This window comes from Aotus nancymaae, unplaced genomic scaffold, assembly GCF_030222135.1.
Source record: "Aotus nancymaae isolate 86718 unplaced genomic scaffold, 86718_ANA_hifiasm-v0.15.2.pri h1tg000018l, whole genome shotgun sequence".
In the NCBI taxonomy this organism is placed as follows: domain Eukaryota; kingdom Metazoa; phylum Chordata; class Mammalia; order Primates; family Aotidae; genus Aotus; species Aotus nancymaae.
The window spans coordinates 15,989,823-16,008,789 of NW_026988430.1; the positions used below are offsets into that span (position 1 = coordinate 15,989,823).

The following is an 18,967-nucleotide window of genomic DNA, read 5'->3' on the forward strand; positions in this document are numbered from 1 at the left end:
AGACTGCGTTTAGAGTTTAGAGGCCCAGTACTTCCCCATCTTCTATGCATAGGAATCACCTGGGGCTCTTGTTAAAAAGCAGGTACTGATTCCATTATCTTGGGTGGGTCTGAGATTCTGCATTTCTTAATGAACTCCTGCACGAGGCTGCTACATTTCAAGGACCACTCTGGGAACAGGAGGGCACTATGCCCGCCATCCTCAGTGTGGTCCCTGGATCAGCAGCATCTGCATCCCCTGGGAACTTGCTAGAAATGCCCATTTTTAGCCCCACCTCAGACCTACTGAATCAGAAACTGTGGGGATGGGGCCCGAAATCTAGCTTTCAAAGCTCTTTGGGGGATTCTGTGCGTGTTTAAGTTTGGGACCATTGGCCAGAAGCCGTGGCTCACGCCTGTAATCCCAGCACTTTGGGAGGCCGAGGTGGGCAGATCACGAGATCAGGAGATTGAGATCATCCTGGCCAACATGGTGAAACCCCGTCTCTACTAAAAATACAAAAATTAGCTGAGCGTGGTGGCATGTGCCTGTAATCCCAGCTACTCAAGAGCCCGAGGCAGAATCGCTTGAACCCAGGAGGCGGAAGTTTCAGTGAGCCGAGATCACATCACTGCACTCCAACCTGATGACAGAGCTAGACTCCATCTCAAAAAAAAAAAAAAAAAAATTTTGGGACCATCACCCTGAGCCATTTTGCCTCCCATCATCTTGTTATTTAAATAAATGTGACAAATCTTCATGTTCAAGTCATTTACTTTTCACGGGGTTAACCAAAATGTCTGTTAAGAATTTTCAGCATTCCAATGATGATTTTCAAATATTCTTTTTTATATTTTAAGTTCTGGGGCACATGTGCAGAATGTGCAGATTTGTTACATAGTTATACACGTGCCATGGTGGTTTGCTGCACCCATCACCCCATTATCTATATTAGTTGTTTCTCCTAATGCTCTCCTTCCTCTATCACCCCACCCCCTGCTATCCCTCCCCTATTCCCTCTCCCCGCCGACAGGCCCCAGTGTATTATGTTCCCCTCCCTATGTCCATGTGTTCTCATTGTTTAAAACCCACTTATGAGTGAGAACATGTGATGTTTGGTTTTCTGTTCTCATGTCAGTTTGCTGAGAATGATGGTTTCCAGCTTTATCCATGTCCCTGCAAAGGACATGAACTCATCCTTTTTTATGGCTGCGTAGTATTCCATGGTGTATATGTGCCATATTTTCTTTATCCAGTCTATCACTGATGGGTATTTGGGTTAGTTCCAAGTCGTTGCTATCGTCAACAGTGCCGCAATAAAAATACGTGTCCATGTGTCTTTGTGATAGAATGATTTATAATCCTTTGGGCATATACCCAGTAATGGGATTGCTGAGTCAAATGGTATTTCTAGTTCTAGATCCTTGAGGAATCTCCACACTGGGACACTGAGGTCACAGGCTCAAACTCGATGAGCAATTTAGAAAGTGCTTCCTAAAGCCTCTTTCATTGGGTTCAGCTTGGCTCTAATTGGCCTCTAATTGGTTCAGATATGCATACATGGGGCTAATCTAAAATATTCCCAAAATTGACACTCAGAGGATTGAAAAAAAACCTTCATACTTTTTCGTTATAATAAAATATCCCCTTTAGCTTATTCCCACTTGCACACTTTAAGTTCCTAGACCTGGCCATCAATCCCTCAGGACCTTTGTTCAATCTAGGAGCCTTTGAATCTGGCCCCCTGTTTGAATGGAATAATGGGTAAGGACCCTGCAGATTCAGTCTTCACCCGAGCACAAGACTCAGCAGTCCCTCTGGTCTTCCAGCCCTCTGCAGTCATGAGCTCTGATGCAGAAATGGCCATTTTTGGAGAAGCAGCTCCCTACCTCCGGAAACCAGAGAAGGAGAGAATCGAGGCTCAAAATCGGCCGTTTGATTCCAAGAAAGCCTGCTTTGTAGTGGATGATAAAGAAATGTATGTGAAAGGCATGATCCAGAGTAGGGAAAATGACAAAGTCACAGTCAAGACCCTCGATGATGACCGGGTGAGTGTTGATTCCAGATGTCTTTGATCATATGAGCATGCTCATTTTTCTTTGGAGTAGAATATCAGAAATTGCATGCTGGTCCTTTGGAATCTGAAGATAGAACAAAACTTAGTTTATCTGTTCTGCGGTAAAGTAGCAAGTGAAAGCTACCATTGCATGCATCTTCACTCTTGCCTCTTTCCTTCTCCAAGGACTTGGGCTTTAAGGGGTTTTGTGGTGTTTGCTTTAGAGGAAAGCAGCAGGTGAGGGCAGAAAAGGTTGGGCTATTTAAGGAAGAGGCTGATACTGGATGGGGTGACCAAGTATTCCTCTCTGGGCTGCAGAGTGGTTCCTACAGAGGAAGCTCAGGAGCCATTGACTCGGTTAATATGGAGAATTCTCATGTACTTACTGGACATCTACCTGATTTAGGTCACAGTGTTGATCGTTTTGCAAATACAAGCATATCTCAGCACCTGCTTTCCCAAAGTTTCCCAAAGATGTATATGGCAGGTATGAATCTCATTTCACAAACTCAGGCATATGAGACAGACCTTGCTTTTATTTTTTGTTATTAAACTTAACCTCTGATTTCAGCCCCTTTTCAGTGGGCTGGGAAAAAATTTTTTCAGTCACTCTTGGGGTGCCTACCTACCGCCACCTCAGGGATGTGTCACACTTTCAGAACTAATGCAGCACCACACTGGGGACTCACAGCCTCCCTAGAGGATCTATTAAGAAACAAGTCCCAGTCCTTAGAGGTTCAGAATACATAGACTTTTCTACCTCCCTTTTGGCTACCTTGAGTTTCTGTCTTTTTCTAGTCTGGGATGGTGGAGTGGAAGGGCCTCCCTTCCTCAAAAAATGTGGTCTATACCAACAAAACTGCTTCCTTTTACCTTTTCTGCGAAACCTCAAAGTTTTCCTAAGGACTTAGGCTTTTGGAAAACAAAATCCAGAAAGTATTACAGGCTCTTTTTCTTTTCTTTCCCTATTTTCTACCTCTTCTGAGTCATGGAGTACAGAGATAGCTGTATGCTTGAATGGGAGAGAGAGGTGGGAAAAACACAGAGAAGAAAAAAAATTAAATAATATTCTCACAATATTCAGAAAAGAACCATGATGCACCCCCAAATGTCTGAACTATTAGAGCAGAGGTACAAATAATTATGAGAGCCTTGAAGCAACAGGGGAGAGAGGAGACAGGTCATGGTAGAGGTGGTGGTGGCGCTGAGCTTTGAATTTCTAAATAAAATTTTCATGAAGACATTCTAGCTGAAGAAGCCCCCCATGAGCAGGGATATTGAGGCAGAAAAGCACAGAACACTTTGGAACAGTTCTTTGTAACCTTCCAATCTTTGTCTCATCACAGCACTCACAACAAATAGGGTAAACAGAGGCAACCTGGCCTTGGGGCCCAAGGGCTCCAAAGCTCTGCATACCTGTAACCCACTCCTGGTACATATGACAGCAGGATGACTTGGAGGGGGGGCATCAGACCAGAATTGGTTACATAGTTTGACCAGAATCAGATTCTTCAAGAACTGTTATTTATGGATCATGTTTGGGCATGGAAATGATTCATCAAATTATCCATCCCAATGGGATAATTGCTCCACAATATCTCACGACTTCTACCACACCAGTAATGTGTGATACGGACGCTTGGCTCACCCATTTATTACCTGCTTTTCCTCTCAATACCCAGACACTCACTCTGAACAATGACCAGGTCTTCCCCATGAACCCTCCCAAGTTTGACAAGATCGAGGACATGGCCATGATGACTCACCTGCATGAGCCTGCTGTGCTGTACAACCTCAAAGAGCGCTACGCAGCCTGGATGATCTACGTGAGTGCCTGTAAACCCCTTTTTATTTCATTTCTGTCTCTGAGTAAAAACAAGATCCAAATGATAATGTTCTGATTTTCCCAGACCTACTCAGGCCTCTTCTGTGTCACTGTCAACCCCTACAAGTGGCTGCCGGTGTACAATCCCGAGGTGGTGGCTGCCTACAGAGGCAAAAAGCGCCAGGAGGCCCCGCCCCACATCTTCTCCATCTCTGACAACGCCTATCAGTTCATGCTGACTGGTGAGTAATTTCTTTGATTCATATTTTTTGAAGCTATCCTTAGTTAATTTCAGATGGGCAGTGGCCACCTGAATGGTGAAATAATCAAAGTGATCTTAGGAGAGTCAGATGATTTGGGGATGTAAAGCAAGGGTTACAACATCTTCCATTGCTAATCACGGCGCATGACAAGGCTTGTGGTTATGGCTGAAGCTACACCAAGCTCATGCTTATTTGGGAGAATGTGGAACACAAGGAGATGCCCTACCTTTGTCCCTAGGGAACCACCAACCAATCCAGGTGTGCTTGGAAGAGAAAAACTATATTAGTAGCCCCTCAGGGAATACTAAGTTGGAGAAATGGGTAAATCGGTGTTCCTGCCTTCTTCTCCAAACTCAGGCTCCCCTTTACCTCCTTAAATTTCCAGAATGTCCTGGGGAGTAGAGACATGGTAACACTGTCATGCCATGATGCCTAATATCAAGTCCATCTGTTCAGTCTTCATCTGACTTGACTTGGAGAAGATACTAGAAGTAGAAGCAAGGCCGGGTGCAGTGGCTCACACCTGTAATCCCAGCACTTTGGGAGGCCGAGGCGGGTGGATCACCTGAGGTCAGGAGTTCAAGACCAGCCTGGCCAATATGATGAATCCCTGTCTCTACTAAAAATACAAAACTTTAGCCAGGGATGGTAGTGGGTGCCTGTAATCCCAACTACTGGATAGGCTGAGGCAGGAGAATCACTTGCACCAGGGAGGAAGAGGTTGCAGTGAGCCGAGATCACGCCATTGCACTTCAGCCTGGGCAAGAAGAGTGAAACTCCATCCCCTGCCACCAAAAAACAGATCAAGCATCTGAGATCTGTAGATGCTTAAAAATCATCTAATACAAGTGTTCCCAAACTTCTGTCATTTCTGTCTCACAATCACAATCCTTGCCATGTCTGCAAACTTCATATTTTTTCTTGAAATTAATTAATAGCACATTAATTTTAAAGGGAAGACTAATACCACAATTTCTATTGGTTTGGTATGGCTGCTGTAACAGAGTATCACAGACCGGGGGGCTTACACAATAGAAATGTACTGTCCCACAGTTCTAGAGGATAGAAGTCCAAGGTCAAGGTCCAAGGATTGGTTTGTCTGAGGACGCTGAGAGAGAATCTGGCTCATGCCTGTGTCCTAGCTTCTAAGGTTTGCTAGCAGCAATCTTTGTTATTTTGGATTTGTAGAAACCACCCTGATCCCTGCCTTAATCTTCATATGGCTTTCTTCCCGTATGCTTATGTGTCTCCAAATTTCTTCTATTTATAAGGATACCAGTCATATTAGATCAGGAGCTTGCCCTACTCCAGCGTGACCTCATCTTGACTAATCACCCCTACATCTCATTTACAAATTTCCAAATAAGGTCACATTCTGAGGTCCAAGTGTTAGGAATTCAATATATGAATTTTAGGGGGACACAATTCAATCCACACTCTATTGTAAATGGAAAACCAGTATCACTTTTCACAAGTAGAAGGTAAAGATAAAAGAAAAATTCTGTAATACCAACCAGCAGCTATAAATGCTAATGAAAAGCTATGGCCCCACAGGCTCTGAACCTGACACTTGCTTTCTTTGTGAAAAAGGGTGATAGGGGCCAGGCGCAGTGGCTCATGCCTATAATCACAGCACTTTAGGAGGCCAACGTGGGCGGATCACGAGGTCAGGAGATTGAGACCATCCTGGCTAACACAGTGAAACCTCGTCTCTACTAAAAATACAAAAAATTAGCCGGGTGTGGTGGCACGCGCCTGTAGTCCCAGCTACTTGGGAGGCTGAGGCAGGAGAATTGCTTGAACCCGGGAGGCGGAAGTTGTAGTGAGCCGAAATCACACCATTGCACTCCAGCCTGGCGACAGAGCAAGACTTTGTCTCAAAAAAAGAAAACGGATGATAAGAAAGAGCTAGCAGGAGTTAAAAATCTACAAACATGAATAAGTTCTATGCTGTGGGATTCACCAGTCACCTCCCAGGCTGGTCATGTTGCACATCTCACATTTGGGAAATCTGCCTAAATCGTCCCAGAGGAAGATTAGACATGCCCAAATCATACCACTAGTTAATGGCAAAGACGTTAACTAGAGCCTGTGTTCTCCAACCACCCCCCCAACAATATTGTTTTATTTTAATGTTCTGTTTATTGTTTACTTGTTTTGTTTTGCTTCCCTCTGCATTTCTAGATCGAGACAACCAGTCTATCCTCATCACGTGAGTAACCCCTGTTTGCACCATCATGACTTGGAAAGCAGTGCCCTCCCTTCCACTCTCCTTTATCCCGTTTACTTTTAAATTGGCAGCGGAGAATCCGGGGCTGGGAAGACTGTGAACACCAAGCGTGTCATCCAGTATTTTGCAACAATTGCAGTCACTGGGGACAAGAAGAAGGAGCCACAGTCGGGCAAAATGCAGGTGAGCAGCCACCTGCACCCAGAGGTTTATTGGAATAAGTATAATTTAAAGCCTGGGTGAGCACCAAGTGTGTGCATGGCATGCGCTTAGCAGAGATGGCAAATAGGAAGGACAAACTCTTCCTTTCCTATCTATATCCTCACACAGAACACTTCTGACATCAAATGCATGGGGTTTTCCCACGCCAAACAATTCTCCGATTCTCTTCAGACACCAACTGGTTGTCCTACAATTCAATTCAATTCTGATACTAACTACCTAGAGAGAGCATCAAATCCCAGAAGTTAAGGGCTCAGTTATGCAAAACTACCCCCACTTTAGATACCAGGGACAAGTGCGGGCCTCCTGAACTTCTAAACAAGCAGCTATTAATCGGGGGAATTTCACGACCCCCTTCTTAGGTTTGATAATTACCTAGAATGGTTCATAGAACTCAGAGAAACTCCACATCCTTGACCAACTCCACATCCTCCTCTGGAGAAGGAATGTTTATACCAGTGGTTTTCAAACTGGAGTACACATCAGAATCGACAGGAGGGATTTTTAACAAAGGGTGGCAGGGCCCAGACCCAGAATTCCTGATTATGTAGATCTAGGATGGGACCTCATATTTTGCATTTCCTTTTCTTTTTTTTCTTTTTATTTTGTAGTGACAGGGTCTCATTCTGTTGCCCAGGCTGGAGTACAGTGGCACACCATTATAGCTCACTGTAACTTCAAACTCCTGGGTTCAAGTGATCATTCCTGCCTCAGCTTCTTGAGTAGCTAGGACTGCAGGAACCACCATGCCTGGCTAATTTTTTTAATTTTTTGTAGAGATGGGGTCTCACTATGTTGCCCAGGCTGGTATCAGACTCTTAGCCTCAAGTAATCCTCCTGCCTCTGCCTCCCAAAGTGCTAGAATTACAAGCATGACTTACCATACCTGGCATTTCTCACATATTCCCAGGTAGTGTTCATGCTGCTGGTCCAGGGACCACACTTTGAGAACCACTAGGTTGACAGTAGTTTCTAAATTGCTCTGGGCCCCAGAAGGATAAGCAATCATGGAGATGAAGGTGAAAACTCTGCTTTCTATAGTGGATTTCTGAATAATCACCCTCATAACATTTTTTGTGCAACATAAAAAATCTTTTGAGAACCACTGTTTTTATTATATCATCTCTTGGGTCACCTGCTTCGCATTCTATTTCTCCTTCTGAACACAAAAATCTATGATATTAGGTGGGTCATATTACATGCAATAACAGAGGTACATGTTATAAAAATCCATGATTTGTAATGAAATGTTATCAGAAAGGCAGTCTGGATGTTTTGATGGAGGGAGTAATATTCCTGCCTAGAACCTGGCATGACCGGAAGTCACTTCGATGCTATGCCAATAAGAGCCTGTCTAGGATGGGACCTTGAAGACACCTCAGGTTGGCTGGGGGTTGGGTGTGGGTACTGCACCGATCACCAGGTGGAGCTGGTCAACATCTCTCTCTGAACCTGCTTGGAGCACCCACAGTTTGAGTCACCAAGAAAACAATCCAAAGTCCTCTCTTTCCTCTTCTTGTTTATTTTTAGGGAACCCTGGAGGATCAGATCATCCAGGCCAACCCGCTGCTGGAGGCCTTTGGAAATGCCAAGACTGTGAGGAATGACAATTCCTCAAGATTTGTAAGACCCAGCACAATTTTCAAGTATCTTCCCACAACCATCCCCTCTCCTGAAATGCTGGATATGAAAAATTTCCCCATAAACTAGAATATACCGGGGCCTTTTTCTACCCCCTAAGTGATTGAGGTCAATCTACCCACCTGGAATATTTTAATACACTTTGAGGAAGGTGTTGGCTTGTTCCTAGTGGGCGGAGGGAGGATTTTGCTGCCCTACCCCAACTAGTCAATGTTACCTCGCAGCATCCTGATTCAAATGCATTTACAGCATCCTGATTCAAATCCCACAATTAGAGATCAACTTTATGCTAAAATTGGTCTCTCTGTGTGGAAACATCTTAAAATGTAAACATCCATTAAGCCAAATCTATTGACCTAGCCATGGAAACCTTAGTGTGAATTAAGCTAGCAGATTTGACCTTTTCCAACTCAGTGGGGATTGGGAGCAGAGAAAACCTAGTGAAGGCAGAAGAGCTCAAAAATTTGAAATAGGCTGGGTACAGTGGCTCACGCCTTAACCCCAGCACTTTGGGAGGCTGAGGTAGGCGGATCACTTGAGGCCAGGAGTTTGAGACCAGCCTGGCCAACATGGCGAAAACCCATCTCTACTAAAAATATGAAAAATTAGCCAGGTGTGGTAACACATGCCTGTAATCCCAGCTACTTGGGAGACTGAGGCAGGAGAACTGATTGAACCTGGGAGGCAGAGTTTACAGTGAGCCGAGATCAATTGCACCACTGCACTCTAGCCTGGACAACAGAGGGCGACTCTGTCTCAAAAAAAAAAAAGAAAATTGGAATAGATTCATTCTGAAGCTATTGAAGGATATGTCCCATCCTTCAACATTTTATTTAGGATTAGCTTAATCAGAAAGATATTTACTTCCACACTGGAAATAAACACACATCCAGTCCTCCATTTCATTTCACTGGCCAGTGGAGCAAGCACTGAGGCAAAGCCATCATTTGTACCTACAGTTGCAAAAGCACATTAAAACTTCACACATCTTAGTAGCTGGATAGTCTCAAACCTGTATTTTGTCGCCCCTCAAAGATAAAATGGTTATTGATGAGAAAGTAGATACATCCATCAAGGATTATGGCTCTGAGCCTTGACTTTTGTTTTCTTGGATATATTCTTTTTTTTTTTTTTTTTGAGACGGAGTTTCGCTCTTGGTACCCAGGCCGGAGTGCAATGGCGCGATCTCGGCTCACCGCAACCTCTGCCTCCTGGGTTCAGGCAATTCTCCTGCCTCAGCCTCCTGAGTAGCTGGGATTACAGGCACACGCCACCATGCCCAGCTAATTTTTTGTATTTTTAGCAGAGACGGGGTTTCACCATGTTGACCAGGATGGTCTCAATCTCTTGACCTCGTGATCCACCTGCCTCGGCCTCCCAAAGTGCTGGGATTACAGGTGTGAGCCACCGTGCCCGGTCCCTGTGCCCTGCCAATTTGCACCTCTATCTTCCCCAGTGCCCAACTAAACTCTTCCTCGTGGAAGATCTGGGCACATGTTACACGGCAGAGGTATGTTACACATGCCTGGACCAAGTTAGTTATTGCACTGGCCTGACACCAGCTTAAAGTGAAAGACAATACCTTCAGGCACTCCCTCTTCTCACTCCCATCATTTAGTTCATGGGCCTCTACTCTTAGCCCTGACCCCAAAGTCACAGTCATTCTAGTTATTTTGTCCTCTGTCCACCCTCCAAACATTTGCAGGCTATAGGTGACTTCCATTGTCTTCCATTAAGCAGTTAAAAATATTGAAGACCCAGCACTTACAATGCACACATACCTTCACTGACCCTTCACTAATACATATACATATTTTTTGAGATGGAGTCTCACTCTGTCACCCAGGCTGGAGTGCAGTGGTATGATCTCAGCTTATTGCAACCTCTGTCTGCTGGGTTCAAGTGATTCTCCTGCATCAGCCTCCCAAGTAGCTGGGATTACAGGTGCCCGCCACCATGCCTTGCTAATTTTTGTATTTTTATTAGAGGCGGGGTTTCACCATGTTGACCAGCCTGGTCTCGAACTCCTCACCAGCCCATCTCGGCCTCCCAAAGTGCTGAGATTACAGGTGTGAGCCACGGCGCCTGGCCAAATTTTCTTAGAGTTCATTAAGAAAATATTAAGGCTACTGCTAAGTACCATCCACGTTTCAGACGCTGTGGGTAAATGAGCAAGAAAACATTTTTTTGTCCTCAAATTTGCTCACAGTGTCATTGAGGACCAATTAAGCACATCATGTATGAAGCAGGTGTCTACATACAAACACACATATAAAATTTTACCTCCCACTTCCCAGAAAATGGGGGACCTAGACCCTGAGTTGTTCTTTTGGTAGCCAAGAAGCCAGGCCTAAGCCTGAGCCTGAGCCTGTGAGCTAGATTTGTCTGTAGTAAGCCATATGTAAAACTCAGGCAAGAAATCTCTGGAGTAGCATCTATTAAAATAGAAGCAACAAAAATAAAAGTCAGACAGAACAATCCAACCATTATCGACTCAAAGGTGTTATGAAGATTTAAGAATCCAGGTATAAGAGAACAGGATAAAAACCAGGTGGGCAGTCAAGAATGGAGTTGAGAGTTGGAGAGCTGGAGAAGGAGCCTGTGGGCATCCCCTGAGCTGTAGGAACAGGGCCCGGTGCTTGGGTAGAGCTACCTGAGTCTTGGCTGACCCAGCTTGGGAGCTCTGGGCACCAGGTGGAGAGGCTGGAAGTACTCATGTTCTGACATCCCTTCCTCCCTGACCCTACACCTCCCACCCATCTGTGGCAGCACCTGTCCAAGGCCAGCCACAAAACCATATGAATCAAATAATTGTAACGTTTGTCTACCTGTTTTGGACAGGGGAAGTTCATTCGGATTCATTTTGGAGCCACAGGAAAGCTGGCATCGGCAGACATTGAAACCTGTGAGTCCAGACACTCTATAAATTCGTTGGTATTTGGCCACAAAACCATCTCTTGGGAACCTAAAATCACATTGTGTTTGTTACCTTAGATCTGTTAGAAAAATCCAGAGTGACATTTCAATTATCCAGTGAGAGAAGCTATCATATTTTCTACCAAATTATGTCAAACAAGAAGCCAGAACTAATTGGTAAGCTCTTGGAATATCTTTCTCTTCCAAATCAGTGACGTTGGGGGGAAAAAAAACCCAGAGTAAGTTGAGCATAAGCCATTAAAGGGATCTCTGTGTTTCACAGACCTGCTTCTGATCTCCACCAACCCCTTCGACTTCCCCTTTGTGAGCCAAGGAGAGGTCACGGTGGCCAGTATCGATGACAGTGAAGAATTGTTGGCGACAGATGTAAGCATGCCATTTATTTGTCTGTTTATGCACAGAATTATTGAGTTTATGAACTGAGAGACACGTTAGTGAGCTAATGGGAAAACTGAAATCCAGGGATACTAAGTGATTAGACCTAATATCTCAGAGATCAAGAGCTCAGAGAGTTAGCACAGATTGACCCCTCCCTACTCAGCTCCCTGTCACAGCATTCCAAAATGGGAATCCAGAAGGTTCACGAAAGCAAGACTTCAGTTCTGTTCTCTAGCCTTTTAATTAGAATGCATTTTTGCATTTATAAGATCTTTAACATAACATTTGTTGAAAGTTTTCATGTTGCAAAACCACCTACATGGTTCTTCAAGAAAATTTAGAAAATATTAAAAAGTATAAAGCAGAAAATCATCCCCACTCTGTAATAGCCTCTCCATTTTTCTTTCTGCCTTTCACTTTGGGCTCACTTTAGACACCCAGCTCCTCGGTACACCTGTCAGGCCTGTGGCATTTATTTTGGGGACGGACCTGCAGGATTAATAATCATAGAAAAAATAATAACTAAATTGAGCAGTTACATGTGCCAGGCACTGAGATAAGTGGCTTTACCTGCATTATCTCATTATAGTCTTAAAAACACCTCTGGCATAGGTGTCACTATTGTCTCCATTTTACAAATGTGGAAGCTGACTCTTAAAAATATATATAATTTTCTGGAAGACACAGTTTGTCAATGACAGAGTCCCTTCCTTCCTTCTTTCTTTCCTTCCTTCCTTCTTTCCTTCCTTCCTTCCTTCCCTCCTTCCTTCCCTCCCTCCCTCCCTTCCTTCCTTCTTTATTCCTTGCTTCTTTTCTTCTTTATTTCTTTCTTTTTTCAGACAGAGTCTCACTCTGTCACCCAGGCTAGAGTGCAATGGCGCAATCTCGGTTCACTGCAACCTCTGCCCCCCAGGTTCAAGCCATTCTCCTGCCTCAGCCTCCCAAGTAGCTAGAACTACAGGCATGTTCCACTATGCCCAGCTAATTTTATTTAATTTTTTTATTTTTATTTTTTGTATTTTTAGTAGAGACAGAGTTTCACCATGTTGGCCAGGCTAGTCTCGAACTCCTGACCTCAGGTGGTCCACCCACCTCTGCCTCCCAAAGTGCCGAGATTCTAGGCATGAGCTATGGTGTCTGGCCCAATGACAGAGTATTTAAACATAGGTCTGCCTAACTACAGAACTTACATTTTTAATTAAAGTATACTGTCTCTGAGCAATTCATCTCCACCCCTGTTGGCTCCATCCATAGAAAAGCGGTAAGAACTTGTGAAAAAGGGTTTTGTCCATCATCCGAGGGACATTGCCCCATGACCAGCTTCTTAGCCTTCATTTGGTGACATTTCCAGCTGATACTAATTATTTTAAGACAAATAGAAAAATTTTCGTGATCAAATAAACTTGTTATTTTAAGTCTAGTAGTTTAAATTTTTAAAGAAAAATTTTAGACAAATTTAGTAGAGTTTATTTGAGCAAAGAACAATTCACAAGTTGGATGCACTCAGCACAAGGAGAGGCTCAGAGACCTCCACCCAGCAACATGGCAGGCAGTCTTTATAGAAGAAAAAGGAAATGACATACAGAAACATCTTGACTGATTACAGCTCAGCCTTTGCCTTATCTGGGGGTGGTGTGATGAAGCATTTGTCTTATATAGACAACATCGCATCAGTTGGCAGCCTGTGATTGGCTGACGCTCAGCTAGTGTGATTGGCTGACGCTCAGCTAGTGTGATTGGCTGATGCTCAGCTACTGTGATTGGCTGATGCTCAGCTACTGTGATTGGCTGACGCTCAGCTACTCTTAGGTTGCAGTTTGTTTACATACTACTTTAGGTTATAGTTTGCTGCATATGGAGGCAGCTTTAGACCAAATTTAATTTAATTTAATTTGTTATATATTTTTATTTTTATTATTTATTCATTTATTTTTGAGACAGAGTCTCACTCTGTCATCCAGGCTGGAGTGCAGTGGCTTGATCTTGGCTCACGGCAACCTCTGCCTCCCAGGTTCAAGTGATTCTCCTGCCTCAGCCTCCTGATTAGCTGGGACTACAGGCATGTGCCACCACTCCTGACTAATTTTTTTTGTATTTTCAGTAGAGACGGGGTTTCACCATGTTAGCCAGGATGGTCTCAATCGCTTGACCTCGCGATCCACCTGCCTCAGCCTCCCAAAGTGCTGGGATTACAGGCATGAGCCATCGCACCTGGCCAAGTTGTTATATATTTGTAATGAAGTTTCCCCAATATTCACTTGTGAGCACAGAAAGGGCCACGCTAATGACTACTGCAAGGCCTCCATCCCCTGAGAAAGGCCCACCTAAGGAATTCTAAAAGTCACCATGCCTATGTCATGTCCTCACTGAGATGCCTGCTGCCAGATGTGGCTGTTGCTCCTTCCTCTCACAGAGGTTTTACAGCCTGCCTGGTATAATCTCCATTTTTATGAACTCAAAGTCATCTGATTGGTAATCTCGTGATGCTCCCATTCCATCATATTCCCAGGTTCCACCTGCACCCCTTCCCCTAGAGAAGACATTCTCCAAGAGGCTCCCCAGGCAGTAACGCTTTCACCTGCTGCTTTCAGTGTTTTTGAAAGAGTTCTTTTTCTTTTAACCTACAGTGATCCCTCCCTAGGACAGAGATATGCATTCCTGAGATAGGATATGGATTCGAGGGATGGCCATCATGGCCTCTGAATCTCTCCTCCCCATATATCCCAGCTCCTGGTGTAGGCTTGCTCTCCCCTGAAAGGGGGCACCACTCCAAGAATCCCTGACTCTCCAATATCATCCTGCTGGTGTTGGCCTACTGTGTCTATCCTACCTGCTCACCAAACATGTCCAGACATGTTTAAATCCCACCAATGGACACTGCTCAAGCTCAGGCTGCAAACCCCACTGCATAATCAATATGTGTACCCCAGAGAAGGATTTCTTTTAGTTTAAACCTTTGTGGTGGAAGATGAGCAATGTGCTTGTAAAATTAAACCAGCAATTACCATAGGCTTTGAAGGGACTGAGACTTAACTCCAGTCCCAGTCTTATCACACCCTCCATGTGTGACTTGTGACAGGCTACTTACCAACTAAGACCCTCAATTCTTCATCTAGAAACTTGGAAAAACCTGAACAGCTAAAAGGGACTCATGGGGATTTAATAAGATAACATACAGATGATGCCTACCCAAAGCCTAGAAGATAGAAAGGTCTCTGCAAAAGCTTGCCCCTTTCTCATCATTGATGGTATCAAATGATGATACCATCTTTGATGATCTTCCTTTCCAGATCTAATATTCTATAATGCATATTGTCCTGAGTCTGAACCATGCTGGAATTCATGGATTATAATGCCAAACTCTTAAGCCATCAGACATTATTTCCCAGTCATTCTCCATGACATTCTCATCTCTCAGTATCATACAATGGTTCCCAATAGCCTCATCCAGAAACCTGCCCCCCAAATCTATGTGTGGTGGGAAAAGATCATAATCAGGTATTGTTTGACAGAAGGAAACAGATAATTCACATCTTCTTCCCATAGTCTCCACCCACCCACACAAACATATGAAACAAATGGTTTCTAATTTACCACACCCCACCCACCTGTCATCCACTTATTTGGGCAAATGCTATCTCACATGCCAAACAAAAAAGAGGTAAGGTCTTTGCCAAGAAAAGGCTGCATGTGGATCCCTGAGTCCTACTATGACAATTGTCTTTTTTTTTTTTTTTTTTCCCAGAATGCCATTGATATCCTGGGCTTCAGCTTAGAGGAGAAAGTTGGGATCTACAAACTGACGGGAGCCGTGATGCATTATGGGAACATGAAGTTCAAGCAGAAGCAGCGTGAGGAGCAGGCGGAGCCGGACGGCACCGAAGGTAACCGCATCTGGAAAGGGATGCGATTGGGTCCACCTGTGTTCATGTGTGGACTAGGCCACATGTGATAAACTGCATTCATCTCAAGAGCTGTTCTTCCGAAATTGCATAAATCAAATCTGGGTTTCCTGAAGCTCATTGTGGCACGCACTAGGAAGTCTGTTCACTCAGTCAAGGACTCCCAGAGTGGTGAATCCTTGAAAAACAAAAAGCATCACTCTTGTAAATGAATAATCACCATCCACTCCACTATCTTTCACTGTCTAAATGTGCATTTTTTTAAGGTGGACTTTTATGAGACAATATTGTTAGGTGAATGTCTCTTTTTCTCTGTGCATCTCATTATGAATGTCCAGAAGGCAGTCTTAATCACTTGGGCTTCTGAAAGTTGTTGGACTTTCCAAGATGCCAGTCATCCAGCTTGTTCTTGAAGAAGGTGCCTGTTGCCTAAAATGAGGCCTTTGGTAAAGTGGGAGCCAAGTTTTCTTCCTCTCATCACTTTCACCCAGCATCTGTTGAACTTGACCCTGAACCAAGAATGGTGAACAGTTCTTCCTCCCCATAACTCTCACCTGACTGATCCTGCCACCAACCTCTGCTTGATCCCCAAGAGACCTGGAAACAGAGCAGAGGGCAGCAGGAAGGACTATGCAGTGACCCGCTCACCCCTCACATGTCCTGCTCATTAGACTCCTTAGCTCTCATGATGCATCTTACAAGTTCCTTGAATCAAAGGCTGGCAACATGGATCGTTCTTGATAATTCTACCTTTTGATTACAGCCCCACGGTGTGTGAAGCAGTATGCTTTAAATTCTCAAGTAATAAAAGGGAAGTGTAGCTGTGAATTCAAGGGCAGAAAAGTCTACATAACCTTATCAGTGTCCCATAAAGGCTCGGCAGCCTCCTATCCTAGGGCTGCCTGGGATAATTCTCCCTTTGTATTAACTCAAAGTCAACTGATTGGTAAGCACGTCTTGGGAGTTGTGCAGTTTCCACTGCCCTCAAGTGAAGGAGATTTTACAAGGCATGTACACCAGGGGCACACACCTCGGGTGCCCTCCTAGAATCCTGCCCAGCACAGTGGAGGGGACTCCAAATCTTCACACAGGAAACACTTCTGACTAGGGCAATCAGGGAAGGCTTCCTGATAGAAGGGACACTGACTTGGGCTTTGAGGGATGAGTAGGATTCTGAAAGATTCGGGGCGAGGTCAGTTCAAGCAGAAGAAATGTCATGAACAGACCAGGCACGGCAGCTCACGCCTGTAATCCTAGCACTTTGGGAGGCCGAGGTGGGCGGATCACGAGATCAGAAATTTGAGAGCAGCCTGACCAACATGGTGAAACCCCATCTCTACTAAGAATACAAAATCAGCGGGGCATAGGGGCACACACCTGTAGTCCCAGCTAATCAGGAGGCTGAGGCAGGAGAATCGTGTGAACCCAGGAGGTGGAGGTTGCAGTGAGCCAAGATCACACCATTGCACTCCAGCCTGGGTGAAAAGAATGAAACTCCATCTTCCAAAAAAAAAGGAAAAGAAATGTCATGTGCAAAGGGGCAGAGGATGAAATGTGATGGGGATGGAGGAACAATGAGTGGTCCACTCTGGCCACGGAACAGGATATGTGCAGTGGGTTTGTAAGAAATGAGAATTTTAAAGTCACAATTTTGGCATCCATTTGGGAAGGTCTTGAGTGTCAGGATGAATGGTTTAGAGTCTATGGCAGGCCACTGAAGCCACTGTCTAAGAAGCAGGGGAAGTATATGCAGATAACCTGAAATTAATCTCAGCAGCCAGTCTCACCAAGCATGGGAAATCTAGAAAAAACAGAAGTATCAGGCTCCTCGGCAAGAGCAGATTGCCTTGATACACGTATTGATACACCTCAGCAGGGTCCCAGACCCTCTTCCAGCCCTAGCAGTTGTGTGTCTGCAGTGTTTAGGAGCAGAAAGTGAAGGGCTATCATCAAGGCCTGAGCGCCAATGATATCAACGGCAATGCCAACCCAAGTGAATATTTGCGGAGCGCTCACTAGTCACCAGACATGCTTCACGACAACCCAATAACATGAGTACTGTCACTGTCTCCCATTTTACAGATGACAAAACTGAGGCACAAAGAAGCAAAATCGAAATCTGAACCTAGGCATTCTGACCCTAGAGCCCAGGCTCTTTGCCACTATAACTGCTGGAAGCAATGGAGAGGCCAGGCATTTTGAGAGTGAAATGAGCAGGACTTCATGCCTGTCTGAACAAAGGCATGTCAGGGACAAGAGAGAAGGATGTATTGCCCCTTTCAAGTCTAAATGACTAGAAGAATAATGGTGCCATTCTCCTGAATGGGCAAAGCAAGAAAAGGAGATAATTCGAGGAAAGAGTAAAAGCGTGCGTCTGGCCTCTGATTAAGTACTTAGCATATTCTGCCCTGGATTTTTATTACCTCATCTCCCCAGCCAGCAGTGAGGCGAGGGTCCCAACCAAGAAGTTGTCCCTGGGGAGCAGGATTTCTCTACTTTTTTCATGAGCTCAATACAGGCCACCAGGTCCTTCTCAAAGTCAATGAACGTCCACTGAAATATATAAAAACATATAACTCATGAACTATAGGAAATTGTCAACATTCAGCTGCTTTTGACCATCTCCAGACATTTGAAGACAGGGTCAAGTTTTGAACTTCTCTTTCAACTATTAGTGTAACACTTGGCTTAAATTAGGAAGGTGCCTAATTTATATTGTCAACTGTCCAAGTGGTGCCTCCTTTACTTATATAACATTTTAATGTATTGTGGGACTGCAACATAACTACGTAATTAACTTTTTTTTTTTTTGAGATGGAGTCTTGCTCTTGTCACCCAGGCTTGAGTGCAATGGTACGCTCTCTGCTCATTGCAAACTCTGCCTCCCAAGTTCAAGCAATGCTCCTGCCTCAGCCTCCCAAGTAGCTGGGATTACTGGTGCCTGCCACCACGCCCAGCTAATTTTTGTATTTTTAGTATTTAGAGAGCTAATTTTTGTATTTTTAGGGCCATGTTGGCCAGGCTGGTCTGACCTCAGGTGATCCGCCTGCCTCGGCCCCACAACGTACTGGGATTACAGGCGTGAGCCACCGTGCCCACCCTGTAATTAACATTTTTTATGAAATCGGAATATCAGTAGGTCAGGATTGGCCAGGAAGCTTCTTATTGTTAAAAGGTGCATCTAGGAGGCAAATTGGAAGTTCTTGAGAACCATGGGCCCCTGGACTATGGGATTGAAGCTTCAGTGAACAAGCCCAGACCTGGTACAGATACAGCAACATGAAAACATCTAAGAGAATTACAGAAAACACTTCTGGGAGAAGCCAGGAGCTGACTGGACACTTTAGCAGCACTGTTTTTGCATGATGCTGTTTTTTTCTCTTCCTTCAGTGGCTGACAAAGCCGGATACCTGATGGGTCTGAATTCCGCAGAAATGCTGAAGGGCCTGTGCTGTCCAAGGGTGAAGGTTGGGAATGAATATGTCACTAAAGGGCAAAATGTCCAGCAGGTAATGGAGATGCTGTGAATCCAGT

The 18,967-nt window shown here is 44.5% G+C and overlaps 1 protein-coding gene and 1 long non-coding RNA gene across 4 annotated transcripts in view; one reads left to right on the top strand and one right to left on the bottom strand.

Annotated features, from left to right (window-relative positions):
• The first annotated feature begins 1,808 nt into the window (after positions 1-1,808).
• The window catches only part of MYH13 (myosin heavy chain 13), a 61,542-nt gene continuing 44,383 nt past the window's right edge, over positions 1,809-18,967 (top strand). The window contains exons 1-11 of the mRNA XM_064378310.1: positions 1,809-2,027; positions 3,718-3,861; positions 3,946-4,102; positions 6,308-6,335; positions 6,425-6,536; positions 8,106-8,198; positions 11,058-11,121; positions 11,211-11,309; positions 11,416-11,519; positions 15,277-15,415; positions 18,824-18,942. Of these exons, the coding sequence (XP_064234380.1) occupies positions 1,821-2,027; positions 3,718-3,861; positions 3,946-4,102; positions 6,308-6,335; positions 6,425-6,536; positions 8,106-8,198; positions 11,058-11,121; positions 11,211-11,309; positions 11,416-11,519; positions 15,277-15,415; positions 18,824-18,942 (1,266 nt within the window). The 5' untranslated portion in view covers positions 1,809-1,820. The remainder of the gene's footprint in view (positions 2,028-3,717; positions 3,862-3,945; positions 4,103-6,307; positions 6,336-6,424; positions 6,537-8,105; positions 8,199-11,057; positions 11,122-11,210; positions 11,310-11,415; positions 11,520-15,276; positions 15,416-18,823; positions 18,943-18,967) is intronic.
• The window catches only part of LOC135275757 (uncharacterized), a 40,638-nt gene continuing 39,533 nt past the window's right edge, over positions 17,863-18,967 (bottom strand). For all 3 annotated transcript variants that reach the window (XR_010343334.1, XR_010343335.1, XR_010343333.1), the window contains one exon: positions 17,863-17,986. This is a non-coding gene — a long non-coding RNA (uncharacterized LOC135275757). The remainder of the gene's footprint in view (positions 17,987-18,967) is intronic.